At 50.1% G+C, this 19937-nt stretch overlaps 1 protein-coding gene and 1 long non-coding RNA gene across 7 annotated transcripts in view; one reads left to right on the top strand and one right to left on the bottom strand.

Moving 5' to 3' along the window:
- The window catches only part of BCL9 (BCL9 transcription coactivator), an 85019-nt gene extending 68274 nt beyond the window's left edge, over positions 1 to 16745 (top strand). For 3 of the 6 annotated variants that reach the window (XM_040462496.1, XM_040462494.1, XM_040462495.1), the window contains 7 exons: positions 2342 to 2654; positions 3865 to 4181; positions 5401 to 5590; positions 6478 to 6577; positions 9433 to 11674; positions 12938 to 13198; positions 14301 to 16745. In XM_040462496.1, the coding sequence (XP_040318430.1) occupies positions 2602 to 2654; positions 3865 to 4181; positions 5401 to 5590; positions 6478 to 6577; positions 9433 to 11674; positions 12938 to 13198; positions 14301 to 15418 (4281 nt within the window). In that variant the 5' untranslated portion in view covers positions 2342 to 2601 and the 3' untranslated portion in view covers positions 15419 to 16745. Of the gene's footprint in view, positions 1 to 2341; positions 2655 to 3864; positions 4182 to 5400; positions 5591 to 6477; positions 6632 to 9432; positions 11675 to 12937; positions 13199 to 14300 lie in introns of all 6 variants that reach the window. The other 3 variants (XM_040462499.1, XM_040462498.1, XM_040462500.1) reach the window with 3 other exon arrangements.
- Positions 13097 to 19937, bottom strand: LOC121021816 (uncharacterized). The gene is made up of 3 exons (XR_005786693.1): positions 19925 to 19937; positions 18991 to 18997; positions 13097 to 13218 (listed from the first exon to the last, which is right to left on the bottom strand). It is a non-coding gene; the product is annotated as an uncharacterized LOC121021816 (long non-coding RNA).

Genomic DNA, 19937 nt, shown 5'->3' with positions numbered 1-19937 from the left:
TGAAGAGTAGGGTCGGGGAGAACCGATTGTAAACCTGGAAAGAAGCCATGCACACCGTTCACATGTGCTCCCTCCATCCACCTGTAAAATGCCCATCCATCAAGGCTGAGAAACTCGTGAGAATAAAAAACTGTCTTTAGGAGTACTTTGAAGATAAAAGTGTTGTGTGCTCACAGTATTATTATCAGAAATCGTCTTTGCTACCAGTTCATCAGAAATGCCTGGCAGACTGGGGCACCTGGGTGGCTCAGTCAGTTAAGCGACTTCGTCTCAGGTCATGATCTTGCAGTTCCGGAGTTCGAGCCCCACATCAGGCTCTGTGCTGACAGCTCAGAGCCTGGAACCTGCTTCGGATCCTGTTGTCTCCCTCTCTCTCTGCCTCTCCCCTACTTACACTCTGTTTCTCTCTTTCAAACATAAATCAACATTTAAAAAATATTTTTTTAAAGATATACCTGGCAGATTGAGGCGATTTGATATTTGTAATATGTTTTGAGTTCCTTTGGAGAAAGTGTACCACAAATGCCAGGTGTTTCTGTTCTGGGAGAAGCAGACGGAGTATGTCACTGAGGGTCCGATCACATCTTAGTACATCATGCTGAGTATTATAGACAAGCCAAAGAACTTGAAAACAAGATTCTTGTCTTCAAAGAACATAGTCTTTCTTCATAAGGAGATAAAACATACACATAGGACTATTCAGTATGACATATGATTGAGTGCTAGGATGTGTGATGCAGACAGAAAGTACCAGAAGTTACAGAAGGGGACTATTTGGTGGTAACTACTTTTCTGTTCCTGAGGTAAATGTTTTCTGATGGCTTTGTCCATGCAAGATTCACTAGCTACTTGTATGTTACCAGGGATTCCTGATGTTTAGTGAGAGGTTACAAAATGGTTTATGATTATGTATGTCAGACTTGACAACCACGATCAATTTTATAGTTCAGACTGAAAAAAAAAAAAAAAAAGCTGAAGGTGGTGGGGGCTAAAAGTACAACCTTAAATACCATCAAGACCAAAATGTTTTTTTGGGATGTTTTTCCCCCCGAGGTCGGCATAGAAAACATTCCATACCATTTTCTTCTAGTTGTATTTCCTGACTTCATCATTTAAAAAGAAAAAAAAAAAAAAAGTAATTGTGTGCACTGAGAACTTCCATAAATTCCTTTTAGCGTCTCAGGTAAAATAGCTGGGACTATTGCAGATTTCCAAAGGAAGACATGGATGTTTAACCCTTGACCGTGATCAGACTCGGCGCCAAAACCTGTAACAACTCCCAATCTCCAGTCCGGTTGTGGAGTCCCACAAAGTGTGTGTAAGCGGTAACACCCGAGGTACTTCTGGCTCCCTGTGATTCTTCAGCCACGAGTCCCGCATCTTACATCCTTCTATCTCAGTCCCGGGCCCCTTAGCCAAGCTATCGGAAGTCCCGCCAAGCTATCAGAAGAGAGTAGAGGGGACAGCGGTTACCCGAAAACCATATTGGAACTGCCCTGGAAGGATCAGTGACTGAAAGTGGGTTTTGGTTGTCCCTGAACTAGTCCAGGCGTCCTGCAGTAAAGGGCGTTCTCATTTGCTCTCTGGCTAGGTTTGGGAATATTTTCTTGACCTTTATGCTTCAAATTAGCCTTGCAAATTGGCTCAAAAACTATCTTAGCTTCCAAAGATGTTCTTTTACCTTCAATATGATGGATCATTCCCATGCTTAGCCATGCCTACGGTCCCTGTCATTAAACAGCGAGAACTCCAGACACATCCTTGGCATAATTTAATAGAAAGATCGTGCAAGTCAGGGGGCAGAACTGATTGTATTTGGTATTGGCTCAGCAGCCGATCTCAGAAGGACCTCCTCCAATGTCTCCCCACCCTGAGGCCCCGAGAATATAAACAGAGATTAATTTGTTTCGTGGTTTGAAATCGGGATGGGTTTGCTACATTTCAGTGGCGTTGTCTGCCATCAGAGGCGAAACACCGGATAGTTGCTATGGATTTGGGAGTACCCTGTGGTTTCAAAGCAAAGAGCAGATAAACCTGCGTTTTGGGCGGGTTTGTATCTGGAAGTGGAGAAACGTAAGGGAGAATATATGGCTGAAGATGAAATGTTTTTCTCATGTGCTTGCCGACGCCCGGTACATGATACTTGGTGGGAGGCCCATGTGTTTGGCAGAGAGTCCTGTCACTCTCTAGCTGCCTTCTCGCCAGAGCATGAACACCGCTCCCCCTTTGGCCCTGTTGGAAGCCGAGAAGTGATGTAGCCGCCGCGTCTAGTTGGCTAGACTGTAACCTTGATCCTGTTGTAAGGGTGTTTTATGTCTTTCTGGGTGGCCTTTTCCCGTAGTGTGCCCTGGAGATGCGAGATTTTCCTTTGGCAGCAGGAGGCACACACCCAGAGGATGCCGGAGCTGCAAGGGGAAAGGACCCACTTCCACAGCAGAGAAAAGCAAAGAGGAAAAAGGCATACAGGTGGCCAGCGCTGAGGGCCGCGCCCAGCAAGCCGCCGGCCGCCGCCACTGCCCTCAGCAGCTGTCTGTGCTGCAGCCCGAGAGGAACTCGGTGAGCCCGTCCCTGTTTGTGACTGCACGCTCAGGATTTCAATCAATGCATTCCAGTAACCCCAAAGTGAGGAACTCTCCATCAGGAAACACACAGAGGTAAGGGCTAGAGCCCGCCCGGCTGCCCCCTGGGGGTGTCACAGGTGGACCATGAACACTCCTTGAGGGAACGGTGTGTTTGGATTGGACGCAGATGAGACTCGAATGGGGAAAAGAGGAGAAAACAGAATAATAAACGGGCTATAGTACCATCGGGCTTTCTGTTAGAGACGTCCGTTGGTGTTCTTCCGCCCATTGTTCTCCGACTGCGCCTCTCCACCCCCGCCCCCTCCCCAAAGCGCATAGGAGAGGACCTTAGAGTTCACCCAGCACCATGTACTAACCTTGGCGAGTGAGGAAGCCGAGGTCTGGAATGGTGAGGAGGCCTGAGATCCTGGGACTAAAACACCAGCCCTGGACTGGACTCCCGCTGTGAAGCTTTCTCCTCTGTTCCACAGTACTTAAATTGAAACTTTTTTTTCTTTGTTTTGAGAGAGAGACAGAGAGAGCACAAGCAGGGGAGAGGCGGGGGGGTGGGGGGGATCCGAGAGGGAATCCTAAGCAGGCTCCACACTGTCAGCACAGAGCCCGACACGGGGCTCGACCCACCAACTGTGAGATCGTGACCTGAGCCAAAACCAAGAGTCGGACACTCAACTGACTGAGCCACCCGGGGGCCCCTTAAATGGATATTTGAAAGAACTTTTTCCACATCCCTTGGGGCACTGGTTAGCATATCTGCTCTGGCGTGCGATACTGCTTGTTTGAGGGACTCGTGTCTGGCAGGGTTTCCCTAACCTGCCATTCAGCAGCGGGTTTCCTCGTGTCCTCTCCGGGTCTTGCTCGTATTTTCCAGCAGGGAAGCTAGGCTCTCGTTACAGCTGTTCCTTGTCATCAGCCAGGGGGTGGGTAGTATTTTGATCTTAACGATGCCTGTTTGTTTACTCTGAGCTAGTCTTAGTGTGAGAGTCACTTCTCTATGTACATAGAAACCATTGTCCTTTATTGACAGAAGCCCTAGAGATGGGTCCCCATGTGACTCTAGGGTTCCTGAGACCTGGCAGGCCACTCTGCCTGACCCTCCTCTCTGTCGATAGCTCCGAGATGAGAGTGGGGCTGGAGGGGGTGAGGAAGGAGCCGAGGTGAAAGGTGGGGTAGTTACTTAGTCCTCTGTGTCTCCTTGACCCGCTCCTAGAAACTGCTTCTTCCTGATTTGGGCTGCCCGGCTGTATCCGGCATCTGATCTCTCTTTATTATTTGTCTCTTTTAGTAGCCCTAAGTCAAAGCAGGAGGTGATGGTCCGTCCCCCTACAGTGATGTCCCCATCTGGAAACCCCCAGCTGGATTCCAAATTCTCCAATCAGGGTAAACAGGGGGGCTCAGCCAGCCAATCCCAGCCATCCCCCTGTGACTCCAAGAGTGGGGGCCATACCCCTAAAGCACCCCCTGGCCCAGGTGGGAGCATGGGGCTGAAGAATGGGGCTGGAAATGGTGCCAAGGGCAAGGGGAAAAGGGAGCGAAGTATTTCCGCCGACTCCTTTGATCAGAGAGATCCTGGGACTCCAAACGATGACTCTGACATTAAAGGTATGTCTATAAGATCTTTGAGACTCAGAGGGAAGTAGGTATTCCCGAGGGAAGGCCTCCGCCATTGCTGGATGCCGGAGAGCCTAATAGCAGCCGAGTGGGGAGAGTAGGTATCAGACTCAGGTGTTGTCACGGCTTATTAAGAGGGAACCATGTCTTCTCATTTTCCTGGTCACTGCGAAGAGCAGTATGGAACCACTTTGTTGAGGAGCTCTTGCTCTTGATGATGCAGGTGTTCTGGGGGTTACAGTAGGACGTTCCGTGGTCCTAACCACGTTCTTATGGATGTGTCTGGCCTCCGTGCTATTTATACTCCAGAATCAAACCAGCAGCTCCAGCCTGTCGACCCCGGTGGCCCGCACTCGAGCAGTTTTCCTGGCGTCCCTTCCTTTTCTCTGTCAGATTCACCCTCTAAGACGTGGGTTTTGTGCTCTCTGGCTCCCACCTTGCCAGCGTTGTAGGCACGAGGGTTAGCGCTGGCACTAGTGTGGGTTTGTCCCGGTTGATTTCAGTGTGGCAGGATGAGTGGCTACGTTGGGGGAGACATAGGGGAGGCCCCACAGTGGAGCCAGCCAGGAGGAATGTGGGACCAATGGCTGTGGTTTTAGTTGTTTTTCCTCCTAGTGTAAAACCAAAAATCCTAACTGTAGGCCAGAGCATGAAGTTAGCATTCCAGGAGAGGAAGTGGGAGCCCCCAACCCAAATTAGAGATGAAAACCTGGTGACTGTCCCCCGTCTTTCGTTCCTCCCTCGGGTGTTTGTGGGGAGGCCTGTCATGAGTGCCAGCGCTGTGCTGGGTGCTGGGGGGCCACGGTCAGCAAGACGGATGCAGCTGCTGTCCCCGAGGATGTGAGCGCACCTAGACGGCACATCGTTAAATGATTACAATCAAATTGGACAAATGCTGAAATCAGAGAATGTGGGGGCTATGGGTTCAACCCACAGGGGCATCCAGTCCAAGAGGTTCCAAAAAGGTTTCCAGGAAGGAGGGATGTTTGCGCTGATATCTGAAGGATGCGCCCTAGAGAAGTAAGGAGGTGGGGGAGGAGTGCTTTGTAATTCATCATTTCGGGGCAAGTGTGTTGGAGTTTTTAAAATTAGAGGTCTCCTGTTAGCAAGGTGCCTCCTCCTTGAAATTCTCAAGGTGGGCTTGTGCTATATAAATGCTGGCAGAAGAAGTTTTATTCTCTCCGTGACGCGGATCTTTTCATTCTTCTAGAATGTAATTCTGCTGACCACATAAAGTCCCAGGATTCCCAGCACACGCCACACTCGATGACCCCGTCAAATGCTACGGCCCCCAGGTCTTCCACCCCCTCCCATGGCCAGACTACTGCCCCAGAGCCCACACCTGCTCAGAAGACTCCCGCCAAAGTGGTGTATGTGTTTTCTACTGAGATGGCCAATAAGTAAGTTAATGGCTGTGTCTTGCTGTTGGCATGGCTTGTGTGTTTGGACACCTCAGTTCTTATTCCCACTGAGGACTACTCCTTCCCCCCTCCCCTGACCTGTGTTATGATCACTTAAAGTTAACAGGACAGAAAGGGGTAAAGTAAAATAAAATATTAAACCTCCCTACCCTCTCTCCCCAGAGGCAACCGCTAATGATACTTGGGCTTTCCTTCCAGAAGTTTTTTATGCTTGTAATATACATCTAGATCTTTTTTAAACATAAAAGAGATTAATTACACAATATACACTTTTCTGTGATTTAGCATCCTTTTTTAAATAACACAAGTAATACAGGTCTATCTTGGAATAATTAGAAAATATGAATAACTAAAACGAAAAATCTGCCTGGAGTTCATAGAGATAACTACGGTGAACGTTTTGGTACCTATGTCTCTGGTGGATGGACCAGCATATTTTTACTTATTTAATTTATAAAAAATGTGACTATACCTTACATACATACAAAGTGAATTTTGACAGCCTTAGAGTATCATTAGGTATTGTGAGATTTCATATTCGTGGTTGGGATTTTGAACTAGGATTCCATAAAAACACACCTACCACAGGACATTGGTTTGAAGGAGAAAATCTCAGGTTTTTTACATGCCTCTTTTGAGATTTGCTAATGGCTGTCATTAGATTTCAGAAGTCTGGTGGTAAGTGATAGACACAGATAATGAAAACCCTGTGTTTCTCGATTCTTATTCAACATTTCTGGTAGCTGTCTACACGGAACCGCCTTCCTTCCCCTTGTACAAGTTCAGTCTGGGGTTAAAACGTTTTGGAATTACAGGTAGTGAAATAGAAGCACGTCCTAGCGTATGCGTCTCTTTCATCTCTGCAGAGCTGCGGAAGCTGTGTTGAAGGGCCAGGTTGAAACTATCGTCACTTTCCACATCCAGAACATCTCTAACAGCAAGACAGAGCGAAGCACAGCCCCTCTGGTAGGCCATTCTGGAAGTGGAGTGTGGTTTAAAGGCTCTACAGCAGCTGTACAGGTGGGAGACGGTGAATGTCATTGGCAGGGAGGGTAGTCTTGATGGTGTAAGCTGCATTCTGGACACCTAGTCCTGGCGCTGTGTGGCTTCAGGCGGATCACACTGTACTGGCCTTTTATTTTTTCTTTTTTTTCTTTTTAATTTTTTTTAACATTCATTTTTGAGACAGAGAGAGACAGAGCATGAATGGGGGAAGGTCAGAGAGAGAGAGGGAGACCCAGAATCTGAAACAGGCTCCAGGCCCTGAGCTGTCAACACAGAGCCCGACGCGGGGCTAGAACTCACAGACCGCGAGATCATGACCTGAGCCGAAGTCGGACGTCCGACCGACTGAGCCACCCAGGCGCCCCTGTACCGGCCTTTTCTATCAGCATGCTGGTATACTGATGGATTACTGGGAGAGAAAGACACAATAAAAAAGGAGTTATGTGGAGACCTTAGATTTCCTTCATGTTAACTAACCATCTCTGGGAAAAGCTGACTTCAGACCCTGTGTACGGGGCAGGTTTCTAAAAACTGACAAACGTTCTTGAGTTAGTTGCAGAACAGAAAAGGAATAACTAAAGCCACAGTCCTGGAGCACATGCTGATAATACCATAATTACAGTCTCAGTGACTTTCAGAATGATCCTCATGTATTTCAGAGTGAGAGGACCATTGAGTGCTTTTAATCGCTTGATATTTCCAAAATTATAATAAACGTTAGTCTGTTTCCTGTCTGGAACTTAAGTGCCTGCTGCAAACCACATTAGAAAAAGCATGCTATGGTTGCTTCAAGACAGCGTTCCAGATGGAACCAAAAGTTATTTCTTGGGACAGGTGTTGGCGAGTGCCGTGGGGACACTGAGAGGTTCCAGACACAGTCCCTGCTTTCAGGAAGCCTAAGATCTAGCGCTGGGTTGGGTCTTCGACATGGGAACAGTTAAGTGACATTAAATGACTGGAGTGGCAATTCAAGATAAAGTTTTCATCTGTGTCGTTTATCAACGAAGCCCCTCTCTGTTGACATAGCAGAGCTTGGGCTTTGCTAGACTTAGAAAAGGCATTTCGCGCTGCTCATACATCTCTTCTAGTCAAGAAGGATAGAGGTGGACATACATAATATTTAAATTTATATGTATATATATATATATGTTTTTTAATTGATACTTAAACCTTTTATACACGTATATAATGTTTAAGATTTATATTATCTGGAATGCACAGGGTACGTTGTAGTGCAGACTAACATTTGATCGATTGGATGACAGATTGTACCAGTTTTCACCTCCACCTTCTCCGGTACTGAAATGAGTCGGAGAAGGAGCTGGAATTGGGGATAATCAGATTGCCGTTGCTCCAAATCTGAAATCGAAAGTGGCACTGAAGTGCTTCCTCTGTTCTGGTCACATGACAGAGTCCATGCCCACCCCCCCAACAAACAAACAAAACCTGGCCACCAAAGACAAACTTAAAATGGCACTGGAAGGAGGATGAAGGTGACCTCCGCGCTCCAGTGAGGGAGGCGGGGACATGGAAAACACTCGGAGCACACGGAGCCCTCTCAGGTTTAGCTAGCCTTCCCCGAACCGGCCTCTGTCTGCAGACATATGTGTGTGGCTACCTGCAAGCGAAACATTTACATACATATTCACAGAACGGGAACACCCGAGGATAGTCTTTGTGTTTATGCAACACAAACTGTTCCATGCGGAGATACACATGACGAGTCGTGTACAAATGTGCACACAGGGAACCATTCCAGAGAGTCAGTGGGGAGGCAGGGGTTTGGAAACGCAGACTGGATTGAGTGAACAAGTAGGAGCGAATGAACATCAAAAAACGGATCATGTGGCTCCCTGGAGCCTGGCGAAAGATCCCTGAGCTGGGGGTTGTAGGCAGGGCCCTTCGGTTCTCCTCCAGTACCTCCCGCAGCACCAGGGTGTAGACCCAGGACACACACGTCCCTCTTCCAGACACTAACAGCATCCTTGTCACCTATTGCAGGACTTAGTGTAGCGCTGGTACTTAATAAATAATAACGAGGCTATCATCCAGCCTATAGAAAGGGCGGTCTGCCGACTATTGGAAAGAACAGACCGAGAGACACCATGAGCTAGATAGCCTCAGATTTCTCCACGGACGCTTCCTGCCTGCGGATTATCTTACTACAGTTAATGTACAAATTCTTATCGAATATGGAATCAGTGATCACAAACTGAAAACAGAAACCAGAGATGTCAGGCCCCCTGGAAACTCAAGGAGAGGAGTACTTAGGTAGTCCCCCTGCCAGAGGAGACGCCGACACTGAGCGGCCTTCCCTGCTTCCTCCAGCTGGGAGAGTACAGAGCTGTCAGTGACAGGGACTTTCTCTTTCGGTTGAAAACATCAGCCCTCTTGATTGACAGTGAGAAGTCTGCATACCCAGTCGTACTTTCGGGGAAAAGAAAAGGTGTTAGGTACAGCCTCCCACATACCAAGAAACTAATCTCTCTTTGAATCAGCAACACACGGTACATGCGATATCAAACCTGTTCCTCGAAATAGATACTCAAATGTATTCACTTTGGCAGAGTGGCTCTCCCCCTGGCATGCTTATAAAGTTATTGAAACCTGATCTTCAGCACGGGAAAGAGGATGCCGTTTGACAGTAAAGGGAAAGAAAAAAATCAGAACGTCCCCATGTCCAGAGTGGGGCTGTACAGCAAATGTCAGAGTAGATTTATGTGATGGGGACAAATCCTTTATAACGTGCCTTGCCTTTTTCATCGCCTCTTTGTACAACTTACCAATGATTTTTTTAAAATCTCGTTTGTTTTCAGAACACACAGATATCTGCCCTTCGGAATGATCCGAAACCCCTCCCACCACAGCCCCCAGCTCCGGCCAGCCAGGACCAGAATTCTTCCCAGAATACCAGGCTGCAGCCGACCCCGCCCACTCCGGCACCAGCACCCAAGCCTGCTGCACCCCCGCGTCCTCTGGACCGGGACAGTCCTGGTGTAGAAAACAAACTGATCCCTCCTGGGGGCAGCCCCGCCAGCTCCACGCCACTGCCCCCAGATGGTACCGGGCCGAACTCGACACCCAATAACCGAGCGGTGACCCCTGTCTCCCAGGGGAGCAGTAGCTCTTCAGCAGATCCCAAAGCCGCCCCACCTCCACCAGCGTCCAGTGGCGAGCCCCCCGCGCTGGGAGAGAACCCCGATGGCCTGTCTCAGGAGCAGCTGGAGCACCGGGAGCGCTCCTTACAAACGCTCCGAGATATCCAACGGATGCTTTTCCCCGACGAGAAAGAATTCACAGGAGGACAAAGTGGGGGACCCCAGCAGAACACTGGGGTATTAGATGGACCTCAGAAAAAACCAGAAGGGCCGATACAGGCCATGATGGCTCAATCCCAAAGCCTAGGGAAGGGACCTGGGCCCCGGACAGATGTGGGAGCTCCATTTGGCCCTCAAGGACATAGAGATGTGCCCTTTTCTCCGGATGAAATGGTTCCACCTTCCATGAACTCCCAGTCTGGGCCCATGGGACCTGACCACCTGGACCACATGACCCCCGAGCAGATAGCTTGGCTGAAGCTGCAGCAGGAGTTTTACGAGGAGAAAAGGAGGAAGCAGGAGCACGCTGTTGTGCAGCAGTGCTCCCTCCAGGACATGATGGTCCATCAGCATGGGCCTCGGGGCGTGGGCCGAGGGCCTCCCCCTCCATACCAGATGGCCCCCGGTGAAGGCTGGGGGCCGGGGGGCGCAGAGCCCTTTGCTGATGGGATCAGCATGCCTCATTCTCTGCCCCCGAGGGGCATGGCTCCCCACCCCAACATGGCAGGGAGCCAGATGCGCCTCCCTGGGTTTGCGGGAATGATCAACTCTGAAATGGAGGGACCGAACGTCCCCAACCCAGCATCGAGACCGGGTCTTTCTGGAGTCAGTTGGCCAGACGATGTGCCAAAAATCGCAGACGGTCGAAACTTCCCGCCTGGCCAGGGTGTCTTCAGTGGTCCTGGCCGAGGGGAACGCTTCCCAAACCCCCAAGGATTGTCCGAAGAGATGTTTCAACAGCAGCTGGCAGAGAAGCAGCTGGGCCTCCCCCCGGGGATGAGCATGGAAAGCATCAGGCCCAGCATGGAGATGAACAGGCTGATCCCCGGCTCCCAGCGACACATGGAGCCTGGGAGCAGTCCCATTTTCCCTCGAATACCCGTCGAGGGCCCTCTGAGTCCCTCTCGGGGCGACTTTCCGAAAGGAATGCCCCCGCAGATGGGCCCTGGTCGGGAACTGGAGTTTGGGATGGTTCCCGGTGGGATGAAGGGAGATGTCAGTCTGAACGTCAACATGGGATCCAACCCTCAGATGATACCTCAGAAGATGAGAGAGGCTGGGACGGGCCCTGAGGAGATGATGAAGTTACGCCCAGGTGGCACAGACGTGCTGTCTGCTCAGCAGAAGATGGTGCCCCTGCCGTTTGGGGAGCACCCCCAGCAAGAGTACGGCATGGGCCCCAGGCCGTTTCTCCCCATGTCTCAGGGTCCAGGCAGCAACAGTGGCTTGCGGAGTCTCAGAGAACCAGTCGGGCCCGACCAAAGGACTAACAGCCGGCTCAGTCATATGCCAGCACTACCTCTCAACCCTTCCAGTAACCCCACTAGCCTCAACACCGCTCCTCCAGTGCAGCGTGGCCTGGGGCGGAAGCCCTTGGATATATCTGCGGCAGGCAGCCAGGGGCACTCCCCAGGCATCAACCCTCTGAAGTCTCCCACGGTGTGCCAAGTCCAGTCACCAATGCTGGGCTCACCCTCGGGGAACCTCAAGTCCCCCCAGACTCCATCGCAGCTGGCAGGCATGCTGGCGGGCCCGGCTGCTGCTGCGTCCATTAAGTCCCCCCCCGTCTTGGGGTCTGCTGCTGCTTCGCCTGTTCACCTCAAGTCTCCATCACTTCCTGCCCCGTCACCTGGATGGACCTCCTCTCCAAAACCTCCCCTCCAGAGTCCCGGGATCCCTCCAAACCATAAAGCACCCCTCACCATGGCCTCCCCAGCCATGCTGGGCAATGTAGAGTCAGGTCAGTACGCTCGCGTCCTCACGGTCGCCCCTTGTGAGCCAGAGATTGCAAAAGCCTGGTTTATGTCCTTTGAGGAAGCTGGTGTCCTGACTTGATGCAGCTGGTGCCCGGAGACATGTCTCTGAGCTCTGCACTCGGAGGTGGCCTCCACCGAGACGGACGTATCTGTGGCCGGGTGCATCGTCGGTACTTCCACGGGGTTAGGCACAGGCGTCCCATCCTGGCAGAGAAACACGGCTCTCAGGGCAGAGTATGTGTGTCAGATGGGACTGTTAAAAGGAAGAGGAGAAAATGGGAAGTATTTGTCATTTCACAGACAAATTTACATTTGCACGGTGAACATGTTGGTGAAATAAAATGCCTTAACGGTGGGTAAATGTGGCTGCTTTAAATACTAGGCCCGCCCACTGGAGGGGGCTGCCCTCGCATCCACAGGCTCTGAGTATAATCCTAAGCACAAAGGGGAGGCCGCTGAGAGATTTGAGTGGTTCTCGTAAATACACGTTGGCCACAGAAGCAGTTCCCAAAACCTCTTTGGTAGACTGCTGTTCTCACAGATCAGCCGCAATTTATCAGTATTTTCTTCCCAGGAGAAGCTCTCACTGATGATGGTGGTTTTATGAATGGGACCAGAGGTGGTCCGTGGAAGATGAGCACCGAGGTGTAAATACTAGGTCCGCCTTGTCTCCACTTGAGAAAAACTAGACTCCGAGTAAGATAGAAAACGTATACTACCAAGTTAAAGCGCCCCTCTCCATTGGTTAGCGGGTCATGAAAGCAGGACGGTGGGACAGCCCCCTCAGAACTTTTTTGTTCAAACGCTTTGGTGGTGGAAATTAATCAAGAGCATGTGTAGGGTTGGTGGCTGGGGTCGGATCGCTAGTCTGGCTCCACAGCAGACTAGATACCGGAGTTGAATTTTGAGTTGTGATTGGCAAGGGAAAGACCCGCTTACGTCTTGTTCTTTTCAGTGAAATAGTCCGTAAGCCGTGTTTTTCCCAAGCTTCAAGTTCTGTCTGAGGCATTCTTGGCGTGTTTGTCTTCACGTCTGCTGATTCGTCACCTCCGTATTGCGCTGTGGTCTGCCCTCTGCACACACACAGATCTTGACTAGAAGACTGATGATTCGTGTCCCGGGTCTAATAACACTGTCCTGTTCATCTGTCGCATCCCTGACCTTGCTAGTTCATAATCATAGGCCCGATAGCCTTCAAGAGCAATCTAATTCCCTGCCCATTTTTGTTTTATTTTGCTTTCTTCTAGGTGGCCCCCCACCTCCTACAGCCAGCCAGTCTGCCTCTGTGAATATCCCTGGAAGTCTTCCCTCTAGTACACCTTACACCATGCCTCCCGAGCCAACCCTTTCCCAGAACCCACTGTCTATTATGATGTCTCGAATGTCCAAGTTCGCAATGCCCAGTTCTACTCCTTTATACCACGACGCCATCAAGACTGTGGCCAGCTCCGATGACGACTCCCCTCCAGCTCGCTCTCCCAACTTGCCATCAATGAATAATATGCCAGGTAAGCGATCAGGATGGAAGCTAGGATACGGAGCCCTTGTTAGACAAAAGAGAGACTTCACGCGTGCTTTGTCGACAGCTGCAGACCTCAACGGGTGGAGGTGCAACGGGTTGAGAAAGAATACCGTTGATAGAATTAAAGTGTCTGCACTAGAGGAAGATAGCAATTTTGTATTAGTTTGACTCAGTCCGTGCTTATTGGAAAGCAGATTTCTTGACAGTTCTTAGAAAGAACTTATAGAAGTTCTGATGCTTCTGCGTGCCTGGATGGGTTCATTTTTCCCTTTCTGTGGTGGGGGGGGTGTCGAGGGTCAGAGTAGGGAGGGTCCTCCTGGAGCAAGACTGAAAGCAGTTTCCTTTTAACATTCTGATTGGATGTCTTTAGTTTTTAAGTGTTTTTCTGGAAGGGCAGCCTCCAACCGCAAGCAGCCACGGGATTTGAGGTGGTAGAAAGCCCCCGTTTCCTAGCAAGCACCGTCCTTACCATACTCAGTAGTAATTCCACAGAGAAACCAAATACTTAAATGTCCCAGAGACTATAGGAGAAACTGCATGCTTTCCCTCTCTGTTAAAAGCTATGTTTCTTTAACGTTTCATACACCCTAGAGTGTGAAATGCTCTCTGAGTAAGGCAGTCTAAAAAGATAATGCTAGATGTCATTTGGTAAAGGCCTGTTTGGTTTCCTTGTTATTATTTCTGATTCTTGGACTTGTAGGACTGATTAATCCTCTTTCTCCAAAGAGGACCATACTTACTTCAGACAGATTCTTTTTTTCTGTATGAAATGTCTCCAATGAAGAAGACTACACTGGTTTGCATATTAATTTGTAACTTTTCGCACAGGAGACTTTCTTCCTGGTTGTTTTCTACATACTCTCACGTCATACAGTTTGACACTCAAAATATAACCTCTCGTAGAGCTGTTGGGTGTCTGTGCTCCAAAATGCATTTCGATCTTGTTGAGGGCAGGGATTTCGTGACGTATGTTTTCCCGACAGAGTACCTTGCACATTTGGCTTTTTGTTGTTGCTGATTGGATTTGTTGTAGTTTTTCTAAGTTGCTCTCGGTTAAGGTGATTCCTTTGATATCTTTATTTTTCTAGGGATGGGCATTAATACACAGAATCCTCGAATTTCAGGTCCAAACCCCGTGGTTCCGATGCCAACCCTCAGCCCAATGGGAATGACCCAGCCGCTCTCTCACTCCAATCAGATGCCCTCTCCGAATGCCATGGGACCCAACATACCTCCTCATGGGGTCCCGATGGGGCCTGGCTTGATGTCACACAATCCTATCATGGGGCATGGGTCCCAGGAGCCTCCGATGGTACCTCAAGGACGGATGGGTTTCCCCCAGGGCTTCCCGCCAGTACAGTCTCCTCCACAGCAGGCTCCGTTCCCTCACAACGGCCCCAGTGGGGGGCAGGGCAGCTTCCCAGGAGCTATGGGTTTCCCAGGAGAAGGCCCCCTTGGCCGCCCCAGCACCCTGCCCCAGAGTTCAGCAGATGCAGCACTTTGCAAGCCTGGAGGCCCCGGGGGTCCCGACTCCTTCGCCGTCCTGGGGAACAGCATGCCTTCGGTGTTTACAGACCCAGACCTGCAGGAGGTCATCCGACCTGGAGCCACCGGAATCCCGGAGTTTGATCTGTCTCGCATTATTCCATCTGAGAAGCCTAGCCAGACACTGCAATATTTCCCTCGAGGGGAAGTCCCAGGCCGTAAACAGCCCCAGGGGCCTGGGCCTGGGTTTTCGCACATGCAGGGGATGATGGGCGAACAGGCCCCCAGAATGGGACTAGCATTACCTGGCATGGGAGGGCCAGGGCCAGTGGGAACTCCGGACATCCCTCTTGGCACGGCTCCATCCATGCCAGGCCACAACCCAATGAGACCACCAGCCTTTCTCCAGCAAGGCATGATGGGACCTCACCATCGGATGATGTCACCAGCACAATCTACAATGCCCGGCCAGCCTACCCTGATGAGCAATCCGGCTGCCGCCGTGGGCATGATTCCCGGCAAGGATCGGGGGCCTGCTGGGCTCTACACCCACCCTGGGCCCGTGGGCTCCCCAGGCATGATGATGTCCATGCAGGGCATGATGGGACCCCAACAGAACATCATGATCCCCCCACAGATGAGGCCCCGGGGCATGGCCGCTGACGTGGGCATGGGTGGATTCAGCCAAGGACCTGGCAACCCAGGAAACATGATGTTTTAAGCTGCTAAGATTGGATGTCAATCCAATGCCGATCCTTGTCAAGATGAGATTCCGGGTCCTGAGAGCTGCCTTGAGGGAGTTCCGGGAGTGCTGTTGGTCAGGCAATAGGAGAGCAGAGACCCGAGGGCTGCTTTGGGGGAGGGGGGAACTCGAGAATGTATGGATTTACCTGAAAACAAATGATTCATTTAATCAACAGGTGTGTTTTTTTTAAGATTTATTTTTTAAAAATTATTTTTGTGGACTTGGGTATCCCATGATGGCACCTACTTTTGGGAATCTGTAGCCTGTGCTTCGAGAATTGCCATCGGTCATGTGTTGCACCGTTCTCTGTATGTTTACGTCCTTTGGACTGGCTTCTCCCAGGATTCTTTTCTGGTTTTTTGTTTTTTTGTTTTGTTTCGTTTTTTTGTTTTTGTTTGTTTTTTTTTTATTTGCTTTGGGCTTTATTTTTTTGTGTACTGTACTATATTGTAAAAGGGATTTTAGCAGAGACTTTAGTCTTTGGGACAAGAGGAGAACAGGAATGCTGGGCCGTTTACTTTGGGTGGAGAATCCGTCTTCAGACCTTTGGACTATTTTCTTTCAACTCCAGTGTATAGAAAAAAACCAAACTACGACCTCAGAGCAGAGTATTAATGAAAAGCACAAAAAAAAAGGAACTAAGTTCAGCGAGGGGTGGGGGGAGGGGGGAGATTTTTCTTTTCAAAAATAATGAAGCTTAGGACGTTTGTTTTTCGGTTCTCGAGTGCTCTCCGGCACGGTCTGTCTCTTCCAGTCTGCAAACCCACCTTCACGGTTTTTCTCTCAGTTTCCCTCTCCTCCCCGCCCCCCACCCTGCCCTCATCTCCTTGGTTAAGTGTATCTCCTTCTCCCGTGCCCCCGCCCCCAACTGGTGACCCCTGCTTTCCTCCTCTTTCCCTTTGGCAGCTGCAATACACGGTGTTCTTTTGGGGAAGTAAATCTAATGACAGCCTCGCCTTCCAGGCCGAGCGCCGTCCCGGCTCCGCGAGGGAAAGGCCTGTGCTTGGGATGCTCGGCGGTCTTCTGCCCCCTTTCTCTTCTTCCCCGACACGCCCTTCCCTGCCCACCTGGTTTTCTGTTCTCCTTTTCTTAGGAATTCCCAAGTGAATTTTATCGATGTGGGAGTGGAACAGATGCTAAAAGCTATCCAGGATTTCGTTTTTGTTTTGGTTTTTAATTTTGTGGTTCCTCCCCTGCCCTCCCCCTCCCATGCGTAAGACGTTCTGTGTAACCTCCATTAAATTTGGTACAAAACCACTCACCAGAGCTGTGGTGTCAGAAAAATAAAATATATTGTTTCTTACAAAATCCAATTGCCTTTTTTGTTCATTTGGGTTCCTGTGCTGTTCGGTATGGGGCATGGTGCCTGCCAAGTGGCCCAGAGGCTTCCACCTTGTAGGGAGTTGGCTGATGAGGAAAGGAAGGCTAGCAAAGTCTACAGCGGCCCAGGTGAAGCCTCTTCCCTGTGGACGAGGCGGAATGAGGAATAAGCCCCCGAGGATTTATGCCGGACTGGGTCCCGTCCTAGTCGTGAAAGCCAGGCTGTCGGCAGAAGAGCAACCCCCGTCCCCAGTGCTGCAATTCACTTCTTTACCAGAATGGTCTTTCCCAGGAATTTCTGTGAGAGTCAGTTTAATGGCGTGAAGTAATTAAGGCTGAAGGTAGATTTGCAGTCATTTGCATAAGCTGTGAAACGTCCCTGGATCTTGTTAAGGCAACGCATTCCTGCTGTCCCTGCAAATCGCGGCTCTCCACAGTCCGTGGGTTTCCGCTGTCCCTTCTGGCTCCCCTCCTCGCTGCCTGCTCGTGGGCGTCTTCCCCTCCCCCGGCCCTGCTCAGGCTGTGCTGGGTTCGATCCCCCACCGCACACAGGCCCCCCAGCGCAGCAGCGTGCACCCTGCAAGGTACACGTCTGAGGGACTGGCTGTTTGTGTTTCTGTGCTTTTGGATTTGTTCCGGCGTGTGGATTTCTTTAGGTCCTAGGCGTTTTTAGCGGAGCGAGTGGGCGTCTGTGTGCGTGATCGTTCACAGGTGAGAGAAGAAGTGAGGAGCTGCAGGTGCGGAGTCAGCTGCAGACAAACTTGGACAAATTGGGCTCTGCTGGCGTTCTACAGTCCGGAGTTTTTCCTGTGACCGTTTCTGTCTCCGGGAAGGGTGTTTGAGAGCCCTTTTTCTCTCCCACCGTCGGCAGCCCTGGCTTCTCAGTAACACTGGAGCCCCAGACAACAAACGTGAGAGCACCTCCCCCACGGTCCCCTCCATGTGTGTTCTCGGGCAGATCTTTGAGGGGCCTACGAAGTAGGTGGAACTCATCTCCTTTGCAGATGAGAAAGCTGAGCTCAAGTTTAAGGATTCTGCACAATCAGATCTATTCAGATGGTCCCGCGTGGTGAAAAGTTTATGCTAGGGGAGCAAAAATGAGGGTTTTGTTTCATGAACTTAGCCATATTCCTAGGTCCTCTGGCTTTGAAGCATAGAGAGGAGAGCAGGGAACAGCGAAGCATCGGGAACATGAGAGGAGAGCCCTAAGGAAGGCTGGGACCTGGCATTTGCCCACTGGACTGGCTTCTTGGGCAGCCCCACTGCCTGCTGCACCTGATGGTGCTGTGCTCACTGAATAGTGCGTGGTCCCTTGCTACTGTCCCTAAGAGAGAGCCACGGGAGGGCAAGAGCGGGGTGGCCCCTGCTGGGAGGCGCTGGGAATGTGGCACTGCTCGCGCCGCCCCCTGCTGGACGAGTGCGGCAGTGCAGATGAGCTGCCCGCTGCAGAGCCGCGCAGTTTTGAAAAGCCCCCTTCATAAATCTTCATTCATTTACACTGTCAGCAGATACCAACAACATTTCATCAAGATGATATCTGATAAACTAAGTTCATTTGGGTTTGAACAGAACAATTTCTAATTTACTAAGAATGCTGTGAAATAAAATCACATTTGAGGGACTGGATGCTGTTGCACAGAGAACTAATTTTTAAAAATTAGCAAAAGGTTGATAAAGTTATTTCATGTTAACATAATCCTGTGAAAGCCCAGCCCGTCTCCCCGCAATTTCAGGACTAAATGGAGGAAGTGCAATAATGATGGGTTACTTCATTTCAGGGGGTAAGTGGTGGGGTGTGGATCATAGCATTATTTCTTAAGGACTAACAGAGTGTGGTGTTTTTTTCCCTAAAACAATGTGAAATAAAATAAGCTTTTTAAAAGGATCTGCACTTATAAATGAAAATAAACCACCGTGGGGGTCTTGCGAAGGGCGAGGCATGAGAAAATAGAAATTTTAAAACAAATTTGCAGATTTTAAAGCTACTTTTTAAAAAAATTCATCCAAAATTTCTCCCAGACTCCCTACTCCCCTGCTGTCACCAGGGCCAGCTTTCATGGGTGGGCAACCTGTGCAGCTGCCCAGGGCTGGGGCTTGGTCTGCTGTCACCTTTTGAAATTCTCAATAATCGTTGGATAGGGGACCCCACAGTGCCATTCTGCACTGGGCCCCACAGATGGTGTAGCCAGTCCTGACTGTTGTAAACTGGACAATCACAGCAGCTCCACAGCGGCGCTGGGCTCTCGGCCTCAGTCCTTCCTCCTCCCCAGGGGCACGGGTACCCCAGGCAGGGTGGTGGTGGTGTTGCGGTTGAACAGTCTACACTTTAGTCATTTCCTTTTCTGAGTACTTTCAAAGTGCTGCGAGGATGGGGAAGCTGTATTTAACACAAGGACTCATTGCCTTAGCAACCACCATCTAGAGAGCACCTGTGGTGTGTCCAGAACCGTGCTGAGGCTGGGACGAGGGAACAGGTGCAGAAATTGATCATTACAGTACATACGGTCAATACCGTGGTGAAGGTACAGGGTGCAACAGGCCAGAGGGGAAGGGGATTTTTCCTGGTGGAAGGTGGTGGTGGACCTTTCAACAGGCCTGCCTGTTGAAATTGGATGGGCGCTATAGAGGAGGTGGAGGGAAGAAATGAGCAGAGGGAGAGAGGTCACAGAGAGCCGGGTGGGGCCCATCGAGGGGCCCAAATCCGTAAGTGCACAGACTCATCTCTTTTGCTTTAAAAAACATTAGATTGAACTGTATCTTCGGTGCTTGTTTAAAGAACTTAAGCCTTACTGCTCCTTTCTTTTCTCTCACCTAGACCAGTCATTGTTTTTCAGAGCCACAAACCCTTGTCTCTAAGAACAGTCATGGCATCTCAGTTCGGCGGTAAAATTCGAACGATACATCTAACGCAAACAGTTTGCAAAGCAGAAAGACCAGTTTGTGGCCAACTGGTAGATTTTCTACTGGAGGGAGTCAAACAGTAAACGAGGTTAAAAAGAAGGTATGCTATGGGGACTGTAGGAATAAAAATGGTCTTGCTCTTTAACGTGGCTCTTTATCTGGGTTACTGTAATAGACTCCATCTGTTTTCTGCCTGTAGGTGACCACACTTCAACTGTTAACTTTCTGGTTCAGTGCTTAGTTGTGTTTGGCCACCAATACTGCTAGGGAAAGA

Source organism: Herpailurus yagouaroundi, unplaced genomic scaffold, assembly GCF_014898765.1.
Source record: "Herpailurus yagouaroundi ecotype Mexico unplaced genomic scaffold, PumYag 322, whole genome shotgun sequence".
In the NCBI taxonomy this organism is placed as follows: Eukaryota; Metazoa; Chordata; class Mammalia; order Carnivora; family Felidae; genus Herpailurus; species Herpailurus yagouaroundi.
This window is presented reverse-complemented; position numbering and strand designations above follow the sequence as displayed.